The sequence below is a fragment of the Pongo pygmaeus genome, chromosome 1, assembly GCF_028885625.2.
Source record: "Pongo pygmaeus isolate AG05252 chromosome 1, NHGRI_mPonPyg2-v2.0_pri, whole genome shotgun sequence".
NCBI lineage: Eukaryota > Metazoa > Chordata > Mammalia > Primates > Hominidae > Pongo > Pongo pygmaeus.
The window spans coordinates 89,035,307-89,055,499 of NC_072373.2; the positions used below are offsets into that span (position 1 = coordinate 89,035,307).

The 20,193-nt window shown below is 45.5% G+C and overlaps 2 protein-coding genes across 4 annotated transcripts; one reads left to right on the forward strand and one right to left on the reverse strand.

The window, feature by feature from the left end:
- Positions 1 to 3: 3 nt before the first annotated feature.
- Positions 4 to 17,449, forward strand: PFDN2 (prefoldin subunit 2). Its single transcript, XM_054435385.2, has 4 exons — positions 4 to 109; positions 15,633 to 15,721; positions 15,837 to 15,960; positions 17,147 to 17,449. The coding sequence occupies exons 1-4, from the start codon at positions 35 to 37 to the stop codon at positions 17,321 to 17,323; spliced, it is 465 nt and encodes a 154-aa protein (XP_054291360.1). The 5' UTR covers positions 4 to 34; the 3' UTR covers positions 17,324 to 17,449.
- A 204-nt stretch (positions 17,450 to 17,653) lies between these two features.
- KLHDC9 (kelch domain containing 9) lies at positions 17,654 to 19,630 on the reverse strand. 3 transcript variants are annotated; one of them, XM_054435418.1, is made up of 5 exons: positions 19,510 to 19,590; positions 18,929 to 19,325; positions 18,485 to 18,644; positions 18,194 to 18,392; positions 17,654 to 17,939 (listed from the first exon to the last, which is right to left on the reverse strand). In XM_054435418.1, exons 4-5 carry the CDS (start codon positions 18,363 to 18,365, stop codon positions 17,776 to 17,778), a joined length of 336 nt encoding a protein of 111 aa, XP_054291393.1. In that variant the 5' UTR covers positions 18,366 to 18,392; positions 18,485 to 18,644; positions 18,929 to 19,325; positions 19,510 to 19,590; the 3' UTR covers positions 17,654 to 17,775. The 3 variants fall into 3 exon arrangements, with proteins under 3 accessions (XP_054291393.1, XP_054291375.1, XP_054291384.1); XM_054435400.1 differs by having other exon boundaries at positions 18,929 to 19,630; XM_054435409.1 differs by lacking the exon at positions 17,654 to 17,939 and having other exon boundaries at positions 18,199 to 18,411; positions 18,929 to 19,578.
- Positions 19,631 to 20,193: the final 563 nt, after the last annotated feature.

The window sequence follows — 20,193 nt, forward strand, 5'->3', positions numbered from 1 at the left end:
GCTGCGCCGGCCGGAAACCCAGCAGGAGGCGAAGATGGCGGAGAACAGCGGTCGCGCCGGCAAGAGCAGCGGGAGCGGCGCGGGGAAGGGGGCGGTGTCCGCAGAGCAGGTGAGGAGTGGCTAACGCGAAGGAGGGCACCCACCTGGGTCTGGAATACTAGCGAGAAGGGGGAGCCTGTGGCTTGTGCAGGCCTTTACTCCAGTACCACATGTGCGTGGCAGCTAGAGAGGGAAGGGTCCCCGGAAAAGCTAGCCGAGCCCCTTCGGAGAGGTAGACGGGTGGGTAGGTGAGAGCCACGCCTCCGTGGGGTGGTGGGTGAGCCTGAGCAAGGGGAAAGCCCTGACATGCAGGGTCTGGGAAGATGCACAGGTCTGAGGGGAGATGGTTTGCTGCTTTCTCTCTCTCTCCTCAGCCCCTCCAAACAGGTTATGGCTGGGCAAGACAGCTCGAAACTAACCCTAGAGAATTAGTTAACGGGCTGGCTGTGTAGTCTGTTACGTGATCCTGAACCCACGTTGACAATCGCCGTCACGCTGCAGAGCCACGTGACTCTCATACTCGAACAGCCTAGTGTTCTATATACTATTTTCATTCGGGAGTTCATTACTAGATCGAATTTCTTTAGAGACCAGAAACCCCTTTCTGATCCGAGTTTGCATTTTCCCCAGTGCCTAGCATCAGGAAGCGTTTGCTAAGTTAGTTAGAAAACCCTTTGTGGCTTGGGAACCGTGTTTTGCTAAGTGGAAAAATAGGAGTGGGAGGAAAGCTACACAATAGAAATGAAAACAGTTAACAGCTATTTTATTGTTATTATTACTTTTTGAGACGGAGTCTCGCTCTGTCGCCCAGGCTGGAGTGCATGCAGTGGCGCGATCTCGCCTTACTGCAATCCGCCTCCTGGTTCATTCAAGCTATTCTTCTGCCTCAGCCTCCCGCGTAGCTGGGACTACAGGCGCCCGCCACCACACCCGGCTAATTTTTGTATTTTTAGTAGAGACGGGGTTTCATCATATTGGCCAGGCTGGTCTCCAACTCCTGACCTAGTGATCCGCATGCCTCGGCCTCCCAAAGTACTGGGATTACAGGCGTGAGCCGCCGCGCCCGGCCTACAGCTGTCTTAATTATAGGTTCAGTTTTTGTTGAACAATTAATACAAGCAGATGTATCAGCATAAAGATTTTTATTTTTATTGTTTTTTGAGACAGAGTCTCACTCTGTCATCCAGGCTGGAGTACAGTTGCGGGATGTGGGCTCACCACAGCCTCCACCTCCCGGGTTCAAGCATTTCTGCCTTAGCCTCCCGAGTAGCTGGGATTACATGCCCGCACCACCACGCCCAGTTAATTTTTGTAGAGGCAGGATTTCACCATGTTGCCCATGCTGGTCTCGAAGAGCATAGTCTAGTGGGGTAAATAAGAGAAGCAAAATGCTTATATGAGGCAGAAGATAAGTGTCCTAAGAGAAGTATAAAGTGCTATGGAATATGGTTTCTGACTTGGGGTTGGGGAATGGAAAAGGAACCTAATACTTTTTAATACTTTTTTGTTGTTGTTGAGACGGAGTTTCTGTTGCCGAGGCTGGAGTGCAGTGGCGTGATCTCGGCTCACTGCAACCTCTGCCTCCCAGGTTCAAGCGATTCTGGTGCCTCAGCCTCCCGAGTAGCTGGGATTACAGGTGCACCACCACACCTGGCTAATTGTTGTCTTTTTGGTAGAGACGGGGTTTCACCATGTTGGCCAGGCTGGTCTCGAACTCCTGACCTCAAGTGATCCGCCTGCCTTGGCCTCCCAGACTGGTGGGATTACAGGCATGAGCCACAATACTTTTTTTTTTAGAGACAGAGTTTCACTTCGTTGCTCAGGCTGAGTGCAGTGGCGTGATGATAGCCTGATGCAGCCTTGAAATCCCTGGGTGATCAAGCCATCCTCCTGACTCAGCCTCCTGAGTAGCTGGGACTATAGGCATAAGCCATTTTGAATGGCTAATTAAAAAATTTTTTTTTGGTAGAGATGGGAGTCTCACTTTGTTGCTCTGGCTGGTCTTGAACTCCTGGCCTCAGGTGATCCACCTGCCTTGGTCTCCCAAAGTGTTGGGATTGCAGGTGTGAGCCACCTTGCCTGGCTCCCCCTAATAATTTTTAAGGCTACCATGGGCCAAGCACTCTGCTGGGTACAGCGATACAGATACAGTAGCTCCCCCTTATCTGAGGGGGACATATTCCAAGACCCCAGTAGATGCCTGAAACCTGGGATAGTATTGAACTCTATGTTTTTTCTCATACCTGTGATAAAGTCTAATTTATATAATAGATGCAATAACTAATAGAACAGTTATGACAATATAATAAAGGTTACATGAATGTGGTCTCTCTTTTTCAAAATATCTTATTGTACTGTACTCACCCTTCTTGTGATGATGTGAGATGATAAACTGCCTTCCTGATGAGGTAAGGTGAATGACAGCATTGTGATATAGCCTTAGGCCACTATTGATGATAAGTCAGAAAGAGAATCATCTGCTTTAGGTGATCTCAGATCATTGAGCCATGACAATGTTGAGCAGGAGATGTTGATGACTAAAGGGCAGGTAGCATATACAGCATGGATAGGCTGGGCAAAAGGATGATTCACATCCTGAGCAGGATGGCTCGAGATTTCATTACGTTATTCACAACAGTGTGCAACTTAAAACTGATGAATTGTTGGCCAGGTGCCGTGGCTCACGCCTGTAATCCCAGCACTTTGGGATACTGAGGTGGGTGGATCATCTGAGGTCAGGAGTTCGAGACCAGCTTGGCCAACATGGCGAAACGCCATCGCTACTAAAAATAAAAAAATTAGCCATGTGTGGTGGCGGGCATCTGTAATCCTAGCTACCCAAGAGGCTGAGGCAGGGAGAATCGCTTGAATCCAGGAGGCAGAGGTTGCAGTGAGCCAAGATTGTGCCATTGCACTCCAGCCTGGGCAACAGAGCGAGACTCTTGTCTCAAAAAACAAACACACAAAAAGTATGAATTGTTTATTTCTGGAATTTTCCATTTATTTTCAGACATTGGATAACTCTGGATAATGAGAGACTATTGTAAATGAAACAGACTTTGTCTTCAAATTGCTTTACTCACAGACTCATTTGAGAAAAAACAAACCAAACAATAAAGATTTATAGTGTGCTGCACAATCCCTTCATTATGGCAGCAGAGGAGAGACCCCTAACTAATCACGAGGTTGTAGGATTGTGGGGGTAGGGGCTGGAAAAAGGAAGCTGTGGTATAGTAGGCTGGCTAAGAGCATTCTTACGCACTAGGGTCAGACCTAAGTTTGAATTTCATTTCTACTATTTACTATTTATATATGACCTCCCATGAGTTACATCTTGGCCTCCCCCATCTGTAGAAACATAACAGTACCTACCTCATCACTGAATTTAGAGTATTAGGCAAGACAATGCATGCAAAGTGTTTTGCACAGTGATGAGAATATAGTGTGTGTTTAGTAAATGCTAGTTAGCTTTTGTTTTCTAGAGGAGAAAAATCCTTCAGCTCAATTCTAAAGGATGAGAGAAGTTAGTCAAGCAAAGAAGGAAGTGGAAGATTTTCTAGGTAGAGGGAATAATGTGTTCCAAAACACTAAGGCATGAAACTGCCTGGCATGTTTGGGATGCAGGTGGGACTTAATGTTTGAGGTGGATTACAGAACTTGAATATGGAGAAAAGGGGGTAAAAGAGGAATATAAGATGTCTCTCAGGTTTCTGTCTTCGGTGGATAATGGTGCCATAGGGAATGTAGGAAGACACAGACAATTTTAGGGGAAATATAAGTTTATTTTAGAATTTTGAGTTTAGGTTTCTTGTGGGACACCCAGGTTAAACATTCAGTAGACACTTTGATTTTTAAATCTTGAGATACAGTAAGAAATGAGTTGGAGATACAGATTTGAGAATTGAGTTTATGGATGATAAAGCCATGGTTATGGATAAAAATGATCGCTTTCCATAGTTTGTACAGAAAGTGAAAAAAGAAGTAGAACAAGAGTGGAACCACTGTTTTAGGGGAGCTAAAGAGAAGCCCTCAAACTTCCCTCAGGAAACTGAGGAAGTGTGATAATTGAGTTTTGAGGCTGTTCCTTGATTAACATTCTCTTGCCTTTGTTTATTCTGGAGAGAACACTGGGTAAAACATTACAAGATTTATCACTGCTGCAAATTTGAGCCACATATGTCCCTTACAAACAAGATGGAAGCAAATAACACATTGTGTTAGACACTTGTTTTACCTTCTGTTACTGATTGAGACAGGGTCTCATTCTGTTGCCCAGGCTGGAGTGCAGTGGTGTGATCACGGCTCACTGCAGCCTCAACCTCCCAAGGCTCAGGTGATCCTTCTACCTCAGCCTCCCAAGTTACTGCGACTACATGCGTGTGCCACCCTGCCCAGCTAATTTTTGTATTTCTTGTAGAGATGGAGTTTTGCCATGTTGCCCAGGCTGGTCTTGAACTCCTGGGCTCAAGCAGTCCACCTGCCTTGGCCTCCCAAAGTGCTAGGATTACAGGCATGAGCTGAGCCACCGCTCAGGCCTACCTTCTGTTATTTAATTACTGCCATTTGAAGCAGGTTGTATTGTCCTCCATTTATAGGTGAGGACATCTTAATTTCAGAGGCTTTAGTTAACTTGCCCAAGGTCAGTAACTGGAAGAGCAGGATTTTTAAATAAGGGACTTAAGAATCAGGCAGACCTATTTTTTCCACTTATGCCATGATTATATTAGAGATATTTGAGCAGAACCCTGAAGGAGTGGATGGATTTGAACAGGTAGCAGTGGGAATAGAAAGTAGGGAATATGATAAGAGGAGAGTAGTTGAATAAGGCCATAGAGGTCTTTGAGTGCATGGCAAAGAATTTATAACTTTTTAACATAAGCAGTGAGGAAGTCACAGAAGGATATATGTTATATTATTAAATATTTAACTCTTATATAAAATAATACATTTATTGTCAGAACTGTAGAAAACAAAGGAAAAAGTTCAAACCAGGAAATAAATTGCCCATAATCCAACTATCCAGAGATAACTTTTCTTGCCATTTTGGAGTATATCCTTTGAGAGATTTTTCCCCCCTCCTTTGTCTTTTTGTGTATATATGTGTGGATGGAAGGGGGAGCCTTTTTTTTTTTTTTTTTACATATTTTATAAAATTAGGATTATACTACAGTATGTACTGGTTTGTAATCTGTTTTTTTAAGCCTAATAGTATATGTTGAACATTTTTCTATGTCATCTAAGTGTTAGGAAGATTAAATTAGCAGTGTGTAGTGTAGGTTTGGGGAGTCTAAAAATAGGATCATTTAGAAGACTATTGTAGTAATTCAGACAAGAAGGTAATGAACATCTGAACTAGGGTTATGTCAGTGAGCCTGAGAGAAATTGCTATACTAAGTGCAGTACATTTGGCAGTTCATGGGATTATGGTATGTTCAAAGATGAACCTGGGTATGGTGGCAAGTGCCTGTAGTCCCAGCTACTCAGGAAGCTGAGACAGGAGGATCACTTGAGTCTGGGAGTTTGAAGCTATAGTGTGCTGTAATTGTGCCTGTGAATAACCACTTTTCACCAGTCTGAGCAGCATAGGGAGACCCCATCTTTAAAAACAAAACAAAAGATGAAACTAAGGTTTCCTACCAGGAGGGCTAGAGTGATGTCAGTAGCAGAAATAGAAGAGATAAGATCACTTCAGCTTTGAACAACATGAGTTTAAGATATCCATGGGACATTTAGGTGGAGATGATCTGTAATAATAGCAGCTATTTATTGAAAACTTGTTATATGATAGATATTGTCCTAAGTTCTTGATGTAATTACTTAATCCTTACAACATTCTGTGAGGCAGGTATTACCTGTATTTTATTGGTGAAGAAACATCAGAAAAGAAGTAATTAATCCTTATACATTCTGTGAGGCAGGTATTAATCTGTATTTTATTGGTGAAGAAACATTCAGAAAAGAAGTAACTTGTCATGGTCTGACGTTAAGCCATTTCTGTCAGGCACAAAAAAGCTCTTTCCTCTAACTTGTAAATGTGGGACTAGAATTTCTGAAAAGGCCTGGTTTTGCAGGCAAGTAGAATAAAGGCAATTGCTGGAACTATAGAAGTAGCTAAGAATGCCACTTGAAATAGTATAGGTTACCCTGATTTGATTATATGAATGTATCAAATTATCACATATACCATGAAAATATGAATGATTATGAATCAATAAAATATAGTTTCAAAAATAATATAGGTAATGAAGAAGTGCTATGAATAGAATCTTAGATCCTGTGGCCATTGTGGGAGTGAAAGAGGAAGAACTTTCAGAAAGGAGAAAGAAGGAGGCTTGAGATAGGAAGGAGAACTGAAGGGACCTGGAAACCAAAGGGGAGTCGAAGATCTACATTGTATCGGGCACTTGACCTATTATCTCAGTTAGTTCTCATTGTTACCCTATAGCAGTGATTCTCAACTGGCATTATCTTTTCCCAGGAGACATCTGGCAGTGTCTGGAGACATTTTTGGTTGTCACAAGTAAAAGGGGTTGTTACTGGCTTTTAGTGGGTATAGTCCAGGGATTTGTTAAACATCCTCTAATGCCTGAGACAGCCCTCCTAGCAAAGAATGATTTGGCCTAACATGTCAGTAGTGACAATGTTGAGAAACCCTGCCCTGTGGTATATTATATTAAGTCCATTTCATAAATGAGGAAACAAGGAAAGTTAAGTGACTCAGTCATATAGCAAGTAAATGGCAAAACTGGGATTTCAACCCAGGTCAGAATAAGAAGTTTGGGTTCTTTCCACTTTACTATGTTGCTACTTGGATCCCAGTACTTGGGGAGGCTGAGGCAGGAGGATCTCTTGAAGCCACGAGTTTGAAACCAGCCTGGGCAACATAGTAAGACCCCCATCTCAGGCTGGGCGCAGTGGCTAACACCTGTAATCTCAGCACTTTGGGAGGCTGAGGCGGGCGGATCACAAGGTCAGGAGATCGAGACCATCCTGGCTAACATGGTGAAACCCCGTCTCTACTAAAAAATACAAAAAAATTAGCCGGGCGTGTTGGCGGGCACCTGTAGTCCCAGCTACCTGGGAGGCTGAGGCAGGAGAATTGCTTGAACCTGGGAGGTGCAGGTTGCAGTGAGCCGATATCATGCCACTGCACTCCAGCCTGGGTGACAGAGTGAGACTCCGTCTCAAAAAAAAAAAAAATGTCTCTACAAAAAAAAAAAAAATAAATAAAAATTTCATGAAGAGAAGGGATGAGTACTATTATTTGATGGAGAATAAGGTCAAAGAAGTTTTCTTTGACAGAGAGTTGAGTATGTTCTTCAGAAAAGGGGGCACTGAACTGAAAAGAAAGTAATTAGTGGAGCAGTATCCCAGATCATGTTTTTCCAGGTTCATCCGATCATAATTCTCTACCTCTTCTATTCTTCTATTGAAACCAGTAAGAGTAAATGTCATGTAAGAAGACCCTAGGACATTTTGGAGAGAAAGGTAATGATTATAGATTTTTTCCTAAAATTATTAAAACTATATGGTAAACAAAAAAGAAAACAGGAATATAAATTTACTTTTATAAGAAATTAATATTTGACAAGCCAGGAATAATATATTAACAGAGATAGATTTTTAGAGTTAGACAAACCTGGGTACAGGTATGATTTCTGCAGTTCACTAGGTTATTTTATTTTTCATTTTTCGAGACGAGCCTTGCTTTGTCACCCAGGCTGGAGTGTAGTGGTGTGGTGTTGGCTCATTGCAACCCCCACCTCCCAGGTTCAAGCAATTCTTTTGCCTCAGCCTCCCGAGTAGCTGGGACTACAGGCATAAGCCACCCTACCCGACTAATTTTTTGTATTTTTAGTAGAGATGGGGTTTCACCATGTTGGCCAGGCTGGTCTCGAACTCCTGAGCTCAAGTGATCTGCCTGCCTCAGCCTCCCAAGGTAATGGGATTACGGGCGTGAGCTACTGCGCCCATCCCACACTATTTTGTTTTGTGTTTGTGAGACAGTCTTGCTCTGTCACCCAGGCTGGAGTGTAATGGCACAATCTGGGTTCACTGCAACTTCCGCCTCCCAGGTTCAAGCGATTCTCCTGCCTCAGCCTCCCGAGTAACTGGGATTACAGGCACCCCCCCACCACGCCCAGCTAACTTTTGTATTTTTATTAGGGACAGGGTTTCACCATGTTGGCCAGTCTGGTCTGGAACTCCTGGCCTGAAGTGGTCAGCCCGCCTCTGCCTCCCAAAGTGTTGGGATTACAGGCATGAGCCACCGTGCCTGGACCCACACTATGTTATTTTGACCACCACACAACACTCCACCAGCCTTGGTCTCCTCATTTACAAATTGAAGGTACAGGTCTTACAGTCTTTTTTGTTTTTTAGAATTAAATGAGATAGTCTAGCACAGTGCGTGGCATATAGTAGGTGTTCCTTTACTCTTGAGACTGTGGAAGGCAGATTATAGTAGGACTATGAAAGAAATAGATATTTTAAAATAGGTTGCATTTGCATATTTAACATTTTAAAAGAAGATAAAGAATAGAAGGCAGTCTGCATGGTGGAAAATAACACAATATAAATAGAAAAGATTTTGTCAAATTATTTAAGTAACTAATATGCATTTTTATGTGAGCACATATGAAGGGTTAACATATGGGAGTGGAAGATGGCCAGATTCTTCTGCTTCCCAGAAGAATCTAAGTTGAAACCTGAAGAAAGAATTAGACTTAAGCAGAGAAAAACTGAATGAGAGAGGTTTGGGAAAGTATACCAAAGGTAGGGTGAAGATTCTATGCAGATGCCTGAAGACAGCTGTTAAGGGAAACTACCAGTGACTTAGGACACTGAGTGCTGAGTTAAGATGTGGAGGGAACGACTGATTGGGAGAGGTAAGCTGGAACCCAGTCTTTATAGGACTTTTTGAGGAGTTCAGATTTTATCCTGTGAGCATCGAGAAGGTTTTAGGCATAGGAATAATTGGTTAGATTTATATTTTTGGTCACTTATGCTGCAGTGTGGGGAGTAGATTAAAGGGGGCAAATCAGGAGGCAGTATAGAAATCAGGAGGGTATAATAAGTAGTACAGATGTAATTAATTTGATGTGGATAGTGAATCAAGGATGATTCCAGGGTTTCTGGAGTTACATTCCAACTCTAAAATTTATTAAAGTAACAAAAATAATAAAAGCTACCATTAGGGCTGTGGGGAAAGAGATATAATCATGATATTGCTGGTAGCAGTATAAATTAATCTGGTCATCTTGGAGAGCTTTCTAGCGACATGCAATGGAAGCTATAATAATGCTAATGCCTTTTTGACTCATTGATCTTACTTTTGAATACGATTCAAGAAATTCAAGAAAAGTGGCTGTAAATTGTGCATTATTTGTCCAAAGACCAAAGAGGTTTTTTTTTTTTTTTTAGGTGGAGTCTCACTCTATTGCCCAGGCTGGAGTGCAGTGGCGCAGTCTCAGCTCACTGCAACCTCTATGTCCTGGGTTCAAGTGATTCTCCTTTTTTTTTTTTTTTTGAGACGGAGTTTCGGTCTTGTGCCCAGGCTGGAGTGCAATGGCGCGATCTTGGCTCACTGCAACCTCCGTCTCCTGGGTTCAAGCGATTCTCCTGCCTCAGCCTTCTGAGTAGCTGGGATTACAGGCATGTACCACCATACCCAGCTAATTTTTTTGGTATTATTTTTAGTAGAGACAGGGTTGCACCATGTCGGCCACGCTGGTCTTGAACTCCTGACCTCAAATGATCTGCTGGCCTTGGCCTCCCAAAGTGGTGGGATTATAGGGGTGAGCCACCGCACCCAGCCTTTTTTTTTTTTTTTTAATTTTAATTTTTGTTTTTTGTTGAGACAGAGTCTCGCTCTGTTGCCTCGGCTGGAGTGCAGTGGTGTGATCTCAGCTCACTGCAACGTCTGCCTCCTGGGTTCAAGCGATTCTTCTGCCTCAGCCTCCCAAGTAGCTGGGACTACAGGCACACGCCACCACGTCCAGCTAATTTTTTGTATTTTTAGTAGAGATGGGGTTTCACCATGTTGGCCAGGCTGGTCTCGAACTCCTGACCTCAGGTGATCCACCCGCTTTGGCCTCCCAAAGTACTGGGATTACAGGCTTGAGCCAGCACGCCTGGCCTTTGTTTTGTTTTTTTGAGACAGAATCTCACTCTGTAACCCAGATTGGAGTGCAGTGGCATGATCTTAGGCTCACTGCTACCTTCACCTCCCGGGTTCAAGCGATTCTCCTGCCTCAGCCTCCCGAGTTGCTGGGACTACAGGTGTGCACCACCACGCCCGGCTAATTTTTGTATTTTTAGTAGAGATGGGGTTTCACCATGTTGGCCAGGCTGGTTGTGAACTCCTGACGTCAAGTGATCTGCCCGCCTTGGCCTACCAAACTGCTGGAATTACAGGCATAAGCCACCGTGCCAGGCCTGTCCAAAGAGATTTTATATTGGTACTATTTATTACAGAAAAATTGGAAACAACCTAAATGTTCTAACAGCAGAGGATTAGTTAAGCTTTTTTTTTTTTTTTTTTTTTTTTTGAGACAGAGTCTCGCTCTGTCACCCAGGATGGAGTGCAGTGGCATGATCTCGGCTCACTGCAACCTCCGCCTCCTGGGTTCAAGCAATTCTCCTGCCTCAGCCTCCCAAGTAGCTGGGACTACAGGCATGTGCCACCACACCCGGCCAATTTTTTGTATTATTAGTAAAGACCAGGTTTCACCATATTAGCCAGGATGGTCTGGATCTCCTGACCTCATGATCCACCTACCTCAGCCTCCCAAAGTGCTGGGATTACAGGCTTGAGCCATCATGCCTGGCCCTAGTTAAGCAGTTTTTAAAAATATATCAATAGGGTATGGGCCTGGTGGCTCATGCCTGTAATCCCAGCACTTTGGGAGGCTAGGATGGGAGGATCACTTGAGCCCAGGAGTTCGAGACCAGCCTGGGCAATATGGCAAAACCCTGTCTCTACAAAAAAATACAAAAATTAGCCGGGCATAGTGGCACATGCCAATGGTCCCATCATTCAAGAGGCTGAGGTGGGAGGATCGCTTCATTCAGCTCAGGAATTCAAGGCTGCATTGAGCCATGATTGTGTCACTGCACTCCAGCCTAGGGAACAGAGTGAGACCCCATCACTACAAAAAGTTAAAAAAACTAGCCAGGAGTGGTGATGGGTGCCTATAGTCCCCAACTACTCTAGAAGTGGAGGCAGGAGGATCACTTGAGCCCAGGAGTTCAAGGCTGCAATGAGCCATGATTGCACCACTGTACTCCATCTGGGCAACAGATGAATCAGGAGTTCAAGTAAGACCCTGTCTCAAGAAGAAAAGAAAAAAATTGTTTGTACATAGATGATGATTTAATAGGATTGAGAGATGCAACACTGACGTGTCAATCTGTGCTTACAGCAGACAACTTAAAGAGAATAAGGAATAAGGAAAGAGAAGGATAATTAGGTCCTAGCCATAGGGGAGAAGACTATTAGAAAAGTTTTGTTTTAAAAGGAAAAATGTGGGAATAGAGGATAGCTTCTCTGTTTTCATTACCTGGCAGACCCCAGAAATGGCTTAATATTGGCTTATTTTCATATAGTCTACAGTTAAGTTGCAGTTAGCTGCTGTATTAGGCTGTTCTTGTGTTGCTATAATTACCTGAGACTGGGTAATTTATAAGAAAAGTGGTTTAATTGGCTCATGGTTCTGTAGGCTGTACAGGAAGCATGGCATGTGCTTCTGGGGTGGCCTCAGGAAGCTTCCAATCATGATGAAAGGCAAAGGGGGGACAGGTGTCTTATGCATGGTGGGAGCAGGAGGAATAAAGAGGGGTAGGTGTCATACTTTTAAAGAACCAGATCTTGTGTGAACTCAGACCAATAACTCACTTATCATCAAGGGGATGGCAACCAAGTCATTCATGAGAGATCTACCCCCATGATCCAAACACCTCCCACCAGGCCCCACCTCCAAGGTTGGGGATTATATTTCAATATGAAACTTAGAGGGGACACCTAAACTATATCAGCTGCTAAGAGATTTCATTTCCTTTAAGTGCACTTATGGCTGAAATTTTCCATAATAACTGTGGATAACTCAACATGTTTAAGTAGATTTTAGTTTGGTATTTGATTAAAAGTTCATAAAATGGAACAAGAGGAAATTAGTTATTAGCAAGAATGTTGAAGAAAAGTTGGAATTAAAAAAAAATCTCAGGCTGGTGCAGTGGCTCACGCCTGTAATCCCAGCACTTTGGGAGGCTGAGGTGGGTGGATCACCTGGAGGTCAGGAGTTCAAGACCAGCCTGACCAATATGGTGGAACCCCCATCTCTACTAAAATTACAAAAATTAGTTTGGTGTGGTGGTGTGCACATGTAGTCCCAGCTACTTGGGAGGTTGAGGCAGGAGAATCGCTTGAACCCGGGAGGCAGAGGTTGCAATGAGCTGAGATCATGCCATTGCACTCCAGCCTGGGCAACAGAGCAAGACTCCTCTCAAAAAAAAAGAAAAGAAAAGAAAAGTAGACTCCTATTAATTACTAAGGAAAATAAATTCTGCTGGGCATGGTAGCTCCTGCCTGTAATCCCAGCTCTTTGGGAGGCCAAGGTGGGAGGATTGCTTGAGGCCAGGAGTTCAAGATCAGCCTGAGCAACATGGTGAGACCCTGTCTCTACAAAAAATAAAAATAAATAAAAATAATTGCTGTGGTGGCACATGTCTGTAGTCCCAGCTACTTGGGAGGCTGAGGCAGAAGGATCACTTGAGCCCAGGAGTTAAAAGTTGGGGCATCAGAAATTTTAGACACTTAAGCTGATTTCTTTGATGTATTTAACAACATACATCCAGAAAAGTGGATCATTTGGGTGCTAAGGGAACATCTAGACTCTGCTTTAGTCATAATTTTTTTTTAGATGGAATTATTTTGATCTAGAATATTAACAGTGGAGAAAAAGCTAATATAAATGGGATGGTTTTGAGATAGGCAATGAAGGTTAAGGAAAAACAGCTTGTAGATAAGTTAGATTTCCAAGGCATTTGTTGAAATGAGTGGCTAAAGTAGATTGAGATGAAGGGGTGATAGATGGGAGAAAGGAGGAGGTTGCTGGAATGACAAGTTTTTGGTGAAGTATTATTCCTTGGTTTATTAGCAGTAGAAGGGATATAAGGGTGGTGCAGGTCGGCCATTTGGATAATATTTGCTGTATGTGATCCTTGCAGAGGGCACACTAGAGCTAAGGGGCCAGGCCAGGCATGTTGGCTCATGCCTGTAATCCCAGCACTTTGGGAGGCTGAGGCAGGCAGAGCACTTGAGCCCAGGAGTTTGAGACCAGCCTGAGCAACATAGTAAGATCCTGTCTCTACAAAAATATCAGGTGGTGTGCACCTGTAGTCCCAGCTGTTTGGGAGGCTGAGGCAAGAAGATCACCAGAGCCCAGGGAGATTGAGGCTGCAGTGAGCTGTGATTGTGCCACTGCACTCCAGCCTGGGTGACAGAGTGCGACCTTTATTAAAAAAAAAAAAAAAAAAGGAAAAAAAGAGATGGGGCCCTAGTAAAGATGAAGTGGTTAATCATCTTTATTAGGGCAAAATTTCTGGCTGTGTGACTGGAGATGATATTTGCAAATACACTCGTATTTGGTAATGGTTTGAATGGATTGAGTCCACTGTTGTCAGATGACCAGGAGAGAGTCTAAAGGGACAATTCTGGACTTGGAGAGAAGTCCATGATAGTATTAATGTACTTCACTGTTCACAAAGATGTTTCACACTCATTGGTTCACATGATACAACAACCTTATGCAGTAGGAATCATTATCTGCATTTTGCAGGTAAGAAAACTAAGGCTTAAAGGGGTTAATCCAGTGGTTCTCAGTTCACACTACACGTTAGAATTATGTGGGAGATCTTTTTAAAAATACTGAGGCCTGGGCCCTACCCCCAGTGGTTGTGTAGTTGTTCTGAGGCTCCAGTATTCATGTTTTTAAAATGATTCAGGTGATTCTAACATATAGCCATGGTTAAGAACCACAGGGTTAAATGTCTGTCCCAGGCCATAGAGCCAATAAAGTAGCAGAGGCAGAACCTGAAACCTGGCTTTTGTCTCTGAGCCTCATATTTTTCATTTTTTTCCCCCCACACTCTGATTTTTCAGGTTTCATTTAAGACCATTACATTATCCCTCAGGAAGCCTGTATCAGTTCTGTATCAGTTAGGGTTTATAGGCTACAGAAACCAACTCTGACCAACTTTCTCTTTTTTTTTTTTTTTTTTTTTTTGAGACGGAGTCTTGCTCTGTTGCCAGGCTGGAGTGCGGTAGCGTGATCTTGGCTCACTGCAACCTCCGCCTCCTGGGTTCAAGCAATTCCCCTGCCTCTGCTGAGTAGCTGGGACTACAGGCACATGCCACCATGCCCGGCTAATTTTTTTGTATTTTAGTAGAGATGGGGTTTCACCATGTTGGCCAGGATGATCTTGATCTCCTGACCTGGTGATCCGCCCACCTCGGCCTCCCAAAGTGCTGGGATTACAGGCGTAAGCCACCATGCCTGGCCCTTTTTTTTTTTTTTTAAGGGCTATTTTTGAATAATAGTGGGTATTTCACAGAATTGAACAGAATGAAAAAAAAGGCTAAATAACTAGACTGAACAAAGTTCAAGAACTGGGGCAGCTTTAGGGAATCTAGGAATAGGAATGGAAGGTCATCTCTACAGAACCAATAGGAATCTTAACTCCAGCTGTCTTCTATACCCATTTGTCTGCAAAATTCCAGTTCCTGTAGAGAGACTCTGTAGGTCACTGCCCCTGGGTCAGGGGTCATGTGGTTAGTAGCCCCAAAAGAACCACACCAAGTTAAGGAGGGGCAGTTCCCCAGTGGATGGGATACTGAGCGGACCCAAACAAAAGTTACTCATTACAAAGCCCTTCCTGACAGCCCTCACTGCAAGTCTAGGCTCCCCTGTAGGTACTCCAGTAGCTTTCCAACCCCATTCTTTTTTTTTTTTTTGAGACGGAGTCTTGCTCTGTCGCCAGGCTGGAGTGCAGTGGTGCAATCTCGGCTCACTGCAACCTCCGCCTCCCGGGTTCAAATGATTCTCCTGCCTCAGCCTCCCAAGTAGCTGGGACTACAGGCGCATACCACCACACCCAACTAATTTTTCTATTTTTAGTAGCGACAGGGTTTCACCATGTTGGCCAGGATGGTCTCAATCTCTTGACCTCGTGATCCACCCGCCTCGGCCTCCCAAAGTGCTGGGATTACAGGCGTGAGCCACCGCGCCTGGCCCCCATTCTTATATTAAATGCCTATTTCCCACCAAACTATAAGCTACGAGAAGTCAGAGGCCAAATCTATTCTGTGATGTCCCTCAGTAGGCCCTCAAATATCTCAAAAATAGTAGGCCCTCCATGTTTGGTGAATGGAATTCCAGAAAAATTTTAGGTAGAAATCGCAAACTTGTGGTTCTACTCCTTTTCCAGGTAGGTGCCCACTACTGCACCTTTGTAAAGCCTGCCACCCTATGTGCTGTCTGGACCCTCTGCCATTTCCACTATCCCCTCTTTCACCTCTTCTCTCACCTTGTTAGGTAATTGCTGGCTTCAACCGCCTTCGGCAGGAACAGCGAGGCCTGGCATCCAAAGCAGCTGAGTTGGAGATGGAGTTGAATGAGCACAGGTGAGAAAGTCAGGGAGAGGCAAACAGTAGGACAGCTGTATGGGCTACTCCGTGAGGGGGATTTGTAGTAGAGTGGGGCTGAATCCTCAGGTCCTGCCTTGTTCTCCTATCCCAGCCTAGTGATCGATACACTGAAGGAGGTAGATGAAACTCGTAAGTGCTACCGCATGGTTGGAGGAGTGCTGGTGGAGCGAACTGTCAAAGAGGTGCTGCCTGCTTTGGAGAACAACAAGGAGCAGGTGAGCAAGAATCATTGAATAGGATCGGGTACAGTGGCTGTAAACCCAGCACTTTGGGAGGCCAAGGCAGGTGGACTCCCTGAGTCCAGGAGTTCGAGACCAGCCTGGGCAACATGGTGAAACCACATCACTACAAAAAATACAAAAAATTAGCTGGGTATGGTGGTATGTGCCTGTAGTCCCAACTACTCACCTGAGCCTAAAATGTCGAGGCTTCAGTGAGCTGTGATCACCTCACTGCACTCCAGCCTGGGTGACAGAGTGAGGCCCTGTCTCAAAAAAAAAGAGGGCAGCATAAAATAGCCTATGCTCATTATGCTATGCTAAGTCCAACTCTTAGACAAGAGGAATTGCTGACTGCTGTGGGCTCTGTGACCTGGCTGAATTGGGGTGGGAGGATTGGGTGGGATTAGAGTAGTGTTTCTCATAGTGTGTGTTTCACGGATACATGAATCAAAATCATCTGAAGGACTAATTTATAAATGCAGCTTCCCAGACCCACTGGATTAGAACCTTTGGGAGTGCCATGAAGTGACATTTTAAAAATAAGCTAGGCAGGTTGCAGTGGCTCACACCTGTAATCCCAGCACTTTGGGAGGCCAAGGCGGGCGGATCACAAGGTCAGGAGGTCAAGACCATCCTGGCTAGCATGGTGAAACCCCGTCTCTACTAAGAATATGAAAAATTGGCTGGGCATGGTGGTGGGCGCCTGTGGTCCTAGCTACTTGGGAGGGCGAGGCAGGAGAATGGCGTGAACCCGCGAGGCGGAGCTTGCAGTGAGCCGAGAGCGCACCACTGCACTCCAGCCTGGACAACAGAGCGAGACTGCATCTCAAAAAAAAATAATAATAAATGAAAAAATAAAAATAAGCTCATGCCTGTATTCCCAGCACTTTGGGAGACCGAGGCAGGAGGATTGCTTGAGGCAGGAGTTTGAGACCAGCCTGGGTAACATAGTAGGAACTTGTCTCTGTAAAAAATAAAAAATAAGCAGCCCAGGTGATTCTAAGTACATTAAAGTGTATAAACCACTGTGTTCAAGAAAGGAATAATTTTAATGTCTGGGCTCCTCTACTTGGTTAAAGGTAAGATTAAACGTGTTAACACTTCCTCCAACCATAGTCCATTCCAGGTGGGGGAAAGGATTCCTGAATTCCTTATATAATCCCTGTTACTTGTCCTCTAGATACAGAAGATCATTGAGACACTGACACAGCAGCTTCAGGCAAAGGGAAAAGAACTAAATGAATTCCGGGAAAAGCACAACATTCGTCTCATGGGAGAAGATGAGAAGCCAGCAGCCAAGGAAAACTCAGAAGGGGCTGGGGCTAAGGCCAGCTCAGCTGGAGTGTTGGTCTCCTAGGGACCAAGGCCTTTGCATTTTTTTCTACCCTGACTCCCACTTCTAATTTCTCTTTATTGTTATTATTATTATTTTCTCTGCTATTGTAATATTTTTTGTTAATTAAATGTTTTGGTCAGAATCTTAGCTGTAGCCTGAAGTTTTCTCCTACTTGGGGGTGGAAATTGTTTTGAGACACGGAACAGCATATGATGTGTGGTTTTTGTTTCCATCAGGTTAATGACTCATGAGAGTAGGACCCATATTTATTTTATCCTTTCCTTGCAAATAAAGGTATGTCCACTTATTTACTGCCCTTCCCCCTCCCCCAAAAAATTTCAGAGACAAATCTTGAGTCTCAGATTGAAATTTAATAAGCATTTGAAGTGAAGCAGATAGCTCTGGTGATAACGCTTTATAGGTTTGCAACAAAGCAAAACAAAACGAGGCTTAGTGATGTGTCTTGGCATTATTTAGATAAAGTCCAGGATGCAAACCTGTGGACTGGCTGTCCTGCCATCCTCACCAAAACCCCCAACCAGGTAAAGCTGATCATTCCAAAGGCAGGTGCGATGGCCCACGCGTTTCATCCCGCGATCTGCACAGGGGAAGTGGAACCACAGAGGAGGAGATGTGCCTGTTGGATACGGGCAGAGGGTGGTTATTGAGGCAGTAGCACTTTGTCATTCACAGAACTCAACACAAGGGCTTGCCCATTGTTTTTCTCACTTGATTTGTAGGCCTCTTCAAATGCTTAATATTCTGTGTACTCTAACTCCTGTCAACTAATTTTTCCTCCTCCCTACCCCATCACTCCATCCTCTTTCTGTAATCTTCAGATTCCCCCATCTTCCCACCTTTCCCCCCTTCAGCCATTAGTCTGGCTCTCACGGGTATCATAGATGTAGAGATCATTGCAGATGGTGTCTCTAGCTCTGGTCAGAGTTTCTCCACCAAACAGCACAGCAAAGGGCCCGACCACAGAACATGAGTGATGCCGTAGTCCATGGGGCCCCTTCTGGGACCCCTGCCCACTGTTCACAAGCCTTGCAAGCTGTTCCATCAAATGAGGAGCAACAGGTGGTTCCTCCTTGGGGAGAAAGAAAGGACTGTCCAAAGAGACCTGGGCATCACAATTTTAGCCTCTTCCCATCCTAAACAAGATGTGTGAGGAGCTAATACCTTAATTTTCCCATGACTCCAATGCCCAGCTACTTCTGGTTCAGCTAAGTTGCAACCTCCAAAGAGCAATAGCTGATGACCTGGATGGGGTCCAGGAGTTTGGAGCAGGGCCGCACAGTGACCTGAGCGTGAGGCTATGTGGCAGCCTTCTTGCTTGTAGCTGTGGACATGCAGAAATTCAGGGCTGAGTGGGTTTTCTGGAAAATGTAAATGCCACCGCCCTTGCCAAGGATGGATGGAGAAGAGGCATAGGGCAGTGCGGTAGGTGGGATAAGAGGGAGGGTAATACTGTAGAGAGCTCAGCTAGCTTAAACATGGTAGGTTCCCCTGGGAGGAGGGTGCTAGAGTGAGGACGTGGATAAATTGCCTGAGAAATCTGCTTAGGCTTTTGTTTTTCCAGAGTGTAGATGAGAGTGAAAGGTTTTGGGCAGGGGGTGGCCATACCAATAGGTGCGGGCGCTGGGGTCCAGCCTTAATGTGTAGATGCTTCCATAGCGTCGCTGAGTGTGGATACCGCCCTCCCGGCCAGCCACCTGCAGCTCTCGGTCAGAGATGCGGGTGCAGGTGTGACTACTGAGGCCGGCGGGGGGGCAGTCACCAGGGGTCGCTGTCCACGCCTCCCACACACCGCGCTCTGTGTCCAGTGCGGTCACTGTGGCCAAGCGGCGAGACCCGTCCCAGCCGCCCACCACGCAAAGCCAACGCCCGCCCACGGGTGCCGCGTCGTGGTGACTGCGCGGAGGGCTGCCCCGGGCTCCCAATCGTACGGCCTGGCCCCTAGCCGGGTCGAAAACCACCGTATCGCTGCTGGGCTCTCTCGCTCTTCCTGCTAGGAGACCACCTACGAGATAGAACCGTCCCCGCAGTTCGGTGCATGAATGGAAAGCCCTAGCCAAAAGCGCGTCCCGCGCCACTGGCCTCCAGGCCCAGCCTGAACCTGCGGCCCGACCCGGGGGCACGGCCACCGCCATGGGCCCCGGGGAGAGGGAGGGCGGTGGGGTCTGCGGCTTGGAACGAGCCCCTACATGGCGGGCCAGGCACCTCGCCTTCCGCGGGCTTCCCCGGGAACCTCCCCCTACCGGACGCCAGCCAGGGTTCCCACCTCAAGTCCCGGCTTTCTCTCCGTGGTCGCCCAGCAACCACTGCAGCGGCTGCGGCGCGACCGCTGCAAACCGAAGGTCGCAAAGCAGCAGTTACCGTGGAGACAGGACACCTGGGTGACTATCGGGAACCGTATGGTGGTGCCACCAAGGCTACGGGAGCTGTATCAGGTCAATAAAAATCCTGCAAGATTGTTAACCTCAGAAAGTCGGAGGACAGTCGGGTCCTCAGAATAAACCCCTGTGATCTCAGCTGTGAACTGATTTGCGATTTTGACATTTGAGGTGCAGGTGCTGCTCCACTAGGGCCGGGAGGGATCATTTGGCTTCAGGGTGTCTTACTCGGGCTAACCACCTCAGGGATGAGCAAGGAAGGAGAAGCAAAAGTCAGAGGGTGGGGAAGTGAAAGTGGACTGAGCACTGGCCCGAGAGACAGGAGACCTGGGTTCTAGTCCCAACTATGACCCTGACCCTCAAAGGCATTGTTTCTCTCTAGGCCTTCTCAGCTTTGTCATTCATCAAATAGGCTGTTGGTTTATTCCCAAAGGCTTGAAGGTCCCGATTGATTGGGTGGGAGAGTCCTTTCAGCTCTGGCCACTAGAGGGTAGC

Excerpts from the sequence above, each read along its gene's own strand:
- PFDN2 (XM_054435385.2), top strand. The coding sequence starts at position 35 with ATGGCGGAGAACAGCGGTCGCGCCGGCAAGAGCAGCGGGAGCGGCGCG. Across the intron at positions 15,722-15,836 it reads ATGGAGTTGAATGAGCACAG|CCTAGTGATCGATACACTGA; the intron begins GTGAGAAAGTCA and ends CTCCTATCCCAG. Across the intron at positions 15,961-17,146 it reads TGGAGAACAACAAGGAGCAG|ATACAGAAGATCATTGAGAC; the intron begins GTGAGCAAGAAT and ends CTTGTCCTCTAG.
- KLHDC9 (XM_054435400.1), bottom strand. The coding sequence starts at position 19,455 with ATGGCGGTGGCCGTGCCCCCGGGTCGGGCCGCAGGTTCAGGCTGGGCC. Across the intron at positions 18,645-18,928 it reads CCCAGCGCCCGCACCTATTG|CTACAAGCAAGAAGGCTGCC; the intron begins GTATGGCCACCC and ends GCATGTCCACAG. Across the intron at positions 18,393-18,484 it reads GGAGTCATGGGAAAATTAAG|GAGGAACCACCTGTTGCTCC; the intron begins GTATTAGCTCCT and ends TTTCTCCCCAAG.